General features: G+C 52.4%; 1 protein-coding gene across 1 annotated transcript; it reads right to left on the bottom strand.

Moving 5' to 3' along the window:
- Nucleotides 1-1,923: 1,923 nt before the first annotated feature.
- On the bottom strand, nucleotides 1,924-4,192 carry CMQ_6673 (interferon-induced GTP-binding protein mx2; the record flags this gene model as incomplete). Its single annotated transcript, XM_014320359.1, has 2 exons — nucleotides 1,924-3,744; nucleotides 3,815-4,192. The coding sequence occupies 2 exons, from the start codon at nucleotides 4,190-4,192 to the stop codon at nucleotides 1,924-1,926; spliced, it is 2,199 nt and encodes a 732-aa protein (XP_014175834.1).
- Nucleotides 4,193-4,428: the final 236 nt, after the last annotated feature.

Raw genomic sequence — 4,428 nt, 5'->3', positions numbered from 1 at the left:
GTCAGCGTGGGTTTAATTACTTTCATGCCTAGATCAAGGATGTCAGAGATTTCACCAGGCTTCGAAAGCGTCGAAATAGTGCAAGGTGGTGATATAGAATGAATCCATCCATCTCTGATCAACTCTAGCCCAGATCGAAGAGTGGTTTCCAAGTTGTAAGGTCCTTGCTTCGGGCTGTCAAATTCAAGCATGGGCGAAAGTATTGCCGGTCCGTGCGACATAATGAATTTTTGGAATGATACATCCTCGGAGTCCTCGGAGTCCAAATAGGGTGTCTCCGGCCGTGCTCGGTCTGGGAACAGTGTATCCCAGATAATATACCATTTTGTCTCATTTGTTAATCCAAAAGTGAAATTGTAGCAAAGCCCTCTCCGGACATGATCGGTGGCGCCGTTTACTGAAAACAACCGACTACAAGAATCAAACCGTATATGATGTTTTAAATCGTCATGAGTGTGAAAGGGCTTTAAGCAATTCAGATACAGATGAGCGAAATGGTCCTCTCGCAAATGTTGTTCGACGTCGGTGATATTTTCAAGCCAGTAGCGAGAGCAACTATGAAATAATTTTGGATCATACTTCAGGAACGGACAAGCAAATTCAGAAGATTGAACTTTGGTCGTGCCTCTCGTAAGATTTTTGTGCTTGTGCGTCGCATACTCGGTTCCTGTCGCATCATATAGCAATTAGCAGCATGCTCAACGAGTTGGACTGTAGAGTTGGTGACCTGCCGAGAAGCCTCGCCAATGGGACTGTAACTGAATAGACATACCATCGGGAACCTTCAAGTGCTCATTTGAAATAGTGTTTGTATCCCTTTCTGCTTTTGACGCCGCGGGAGATGGCCCTGGCCATTGCTTAGCAATGATACCGGCGTTGGGAGACAAGTTGTCTTTGTTGGGCATTGCGTTTATGGTTCAAGCCCATTAAAAAAAAACCGTAGCAGTGTCCTCGATAGATTTTGTTCGTATAAAACTGGGAAAGGTCAAATTTTAAGTTGACGGGCTTTTATCTTGTTTTTATATGCGAGGGTAGGCGGCTTAGCCCCACTGTCCCGACCTATAAGACAATCAGGACTGAGAACACATTTGCGGTCTGAACTGCTCGTGGTAAGCTAATAAAATAGAGACGACTAGTGAGAGTTTTTCAGCCGCAGTGTGCAACCCCGGTTTTCTGATATTAGACACAAAGGCAAGACGTTCTCGATGAAATACACGGTCGCGACTTTGCGGCATATGCATCGAACTTGAGAACATAAATGAGTTTAAATAGCTAGCAGGAGAAGGGGAATCACAATGAGTATAAATAGAAGGAAGCGCAAGTCGGAGAGTCACAAAGAATTGTAATTAAGCATACAAAGATATTAACGACCAGGTTTAAATACGACAAAAGAAATACATATCTTCAAGCTCAGGATCTCTTTATCATGCCTCAAAGTACCACTCCCTCTGCTGCGGTGACTAAGGATCACCAGACAGGGTAGGACAGCCCCAGACGTTTGACGCCAATAATTTAGATTGACAGTTTCATATAGATCGAAGCCGGCCGAACCCTCGGGCATGCTGCATCCCTTCATCTACGGAAATGATGGGTTGTCTGAGAGACTTGTTGGAGGCGGAAAGGCCCCAAGCCAACCTGAAACCCGGACCAAGACGCAAGATAAGTTGGATGAATGGGAGAGGAAGTGGAAGTCGGCATCTTAAGAGACATGCCTGGCTTATCATTCTGTGACAATGGCACTCGAAAAAGAGCGTTCCGACTACAATTTTCTTTGATAAATCCAAGCCGTGCATTTATGGCAGAACTAAACCATCTGGTTCATTATAGACCGTCATATTTCTAATTGTGCCAAACTGTATCACCGTACACTTTCTGTGTTAGCGGCCTTCACACCGTCTTATATGCGCACTACATCACATCCAATCAGCGTAGAATGTTCACCGCAGCCTCCAGGTCCTCGATCTTCTTCTTCAGCTTCCCCCGACGGTCTCTGGTCATGCGGGACTCTCCAACAACGGCTGCCAGCTCGTCCTCGCTGAGTTGGAGGACCCACTGCTCGGAAAAGATATTCAACGGACTGCTCGGCCCCGAGAGCAGCTTGTAGTCGACCGCCTGTTGGAACACGTTGTCGGCGAACCGCTTGGTGGCCACCCCGTAGTATGCCCGCAGAATGTCGTGGATGTTCTCGACCGCGTGCTCCTCGTTGCTCTTGTTGCTAACGGTGGTGGCGATCTTGTCAAAGTCGACATGGAGCGTTCTGCCATTGTCGTTAAACCCGTAATGGGCGATCGGCCGTAGCGTCTCTGCCATTCGCAGGCCCTGGCTCTTCTGATGGTTGCTATTGAAATAATGATTGAGCGTATAGGGCTTCAGCTGCCGTTCGACGTCCACCAGCAGCTTGGCCTGCCCCATCGCGTCCCGGTACCGGGCGCAGAGGTCGGTCATGATGGCTGCCATGAGGTCCTCACGCACCTTTTCGTCCACGCAGACGACCTCCAGCGCAGAAAAGATGAACCCGTGCACAACCCGGATGATCCGGCTGAGGAACTGCTCTGTCATCGGGCCCCATTTGGCCGACTGCTCGCGGAACACGCTCGTGAGTACAGCGAGCCCAAACGTGCCCAGCTCGATGCCCCGGGACTGCCGGTAGACCGACTCGATCCACAACTTGATCCCCTCCATGGGTGGCAGCACCGGTGTGTCTTCGGTCACGATGCCGTCCAGGTCGGAAAACTCGTCTGGCGTGGATCGGTTAGACCCGCCCGGCGTGATCTCGCCCGAATTGTCGGAGCCGGCAGGGCTGCTAGCAGGGTCCAGCGGCGCGGTCGTCGTGTCTGTGTCCTCTGTCTCAAAGAGGTACGTGCGAGACTTGCTGCGAAACTCCTTGCTAAACTCGTCCGTGATGTTGGCCACGGCCGTGATCAGTCGGAGCCTCTCGTCCTCAAAGGCCGAATGTGCCGAGTAGTCGGCGTTGAGGGCAGCCCGTACGAAGCTCTGGAATCGCCCAGCCATGGAAGATAGGTACTGCTGCTGTTCGCGTTCTGTCTGTCGTGCGGGACCCAACTCGCGCAGCTGCGTCCGGGCCTCTTCCAACAGCTGCCGCGTCTCGGCTCGCAGCTTGGGAAACTCCCGGTGCGTGATTTGTCCCAGCAGCTCCTGCAGACGCTCACGCAGGGCAGAGATGCCCACCCGATCGTCCGGCAGGCTGCGCCATGGCTCCTCTTGGAACATGGCCTCCCGCTGATACAGGTTGGACGAGGAGCCGCCTTTCTTGTCATCCTCGTCGTCCTCGTCCTCGTCATCACCTCCGCGGTTGCGCACAACAAAGTAGCCCAGGGTGAGGGGCTTCTTCTTCCCCTCCACCAGGCTGCAGACAGAAAGCTTAGCACTGCGCTCGGTCACGAGATCGGGCTTAGTCAGAATGCCCAGCGTCCGCTCTCCGGCCTTGTCGTAGCTCTCGGCTAGAGTCAGGATCTCCTGCGTGGCCACGTCGACGTTGCTGGGCAGAACGGCAAGTATGATGGTCCGGCTGTTCTTGATGTACTCCTTGACCATGTTCCGGACGAGGTCCTGGTCCTTTGCCGTTGTGACTCCGGCCGTCGTGGTGCGGAAGATGCCCGGCACGTCAATGACAGTCAGGTAGTCTTCGTTTGGACCGCATTTCTCAATCTTCAGTGTGTCTTCGGTAAAGGTTTTGCTGCCGCTTGGATTGGTGGTTGTCTTGATGTCCATCAACGTATTGACCTGTTGTGGAAGAAAACGCAGGAGTTAGAGAAAAGTGGCCGGGGTTTGGACGAGACTTCAGATTGCCTACCTCACTGAGAATTGTAGAGAACTGGGCTGTAAGCTCTGCTCCTGACTGGAGGCGTTTGCCGTAGGCCTTCAGTTTCAGGCTGTCCGCCGGCGTGGCGTGCGGCCCGGGAATGATGCTGACATCAATGTGTGTATAATCGTCGCGGCGATGGGTAATCTGCGTGGCATAACGTGTGCACAGTTCCTGTGCGTGTGGAAATGAGATGCCTGTGAGGCTCTCCAACAGCGACGACTTGCCCGAGCTCTGGTCGCCGACAGCCACGAGTTGGGGCAGTGGCAGGTACTGTCCTACATTTTTTTCGCGCATCTGATCGATTTTGCGTAGAAGGACAGGGCTGTTCAGCAGGCCGGCCTGCTGGCCATTGGCTTTGGAGGCCATTGTGAGCGATGTCAAATGAGGTCAAAAGAGGTGGATGTGGATGATGCAAAAGGTGCAGACGGGTGATTGCAGGGTGAAGAGAATGGCAGAGCTGGGGAAACCAGCAGAAACAAAAAGGTTGGGTTCGGCTTTTTATGCTTCCGATTCCACGTTGGCAGCCTGACGCCTGCGCAATTATTTCCCACCAGGCGGCCTGTTTAGGAAAGTTGCATCCCCTGCAGTTTCATCATATAACC

Source organism: Grosmannia clavigera (assembly GCF_000143105.1).
Source record: "Grosmannia clavigera kw1407 unplaced genomic scaffold GCSC_108, whole genome shotgun sequence".
Classification (NCBI taxonomy): Eukaryota; Fungi; Ascomycota; class Sordariomycetes; order Ophiostomatales; family Ophiostomataceae; genus Leptographium; species Leptographium clavigerum.
Note: the sequence above shows the minus strand (reverse complement) of the source record. Positions and strands in the feature narration are given on the sequence as shown.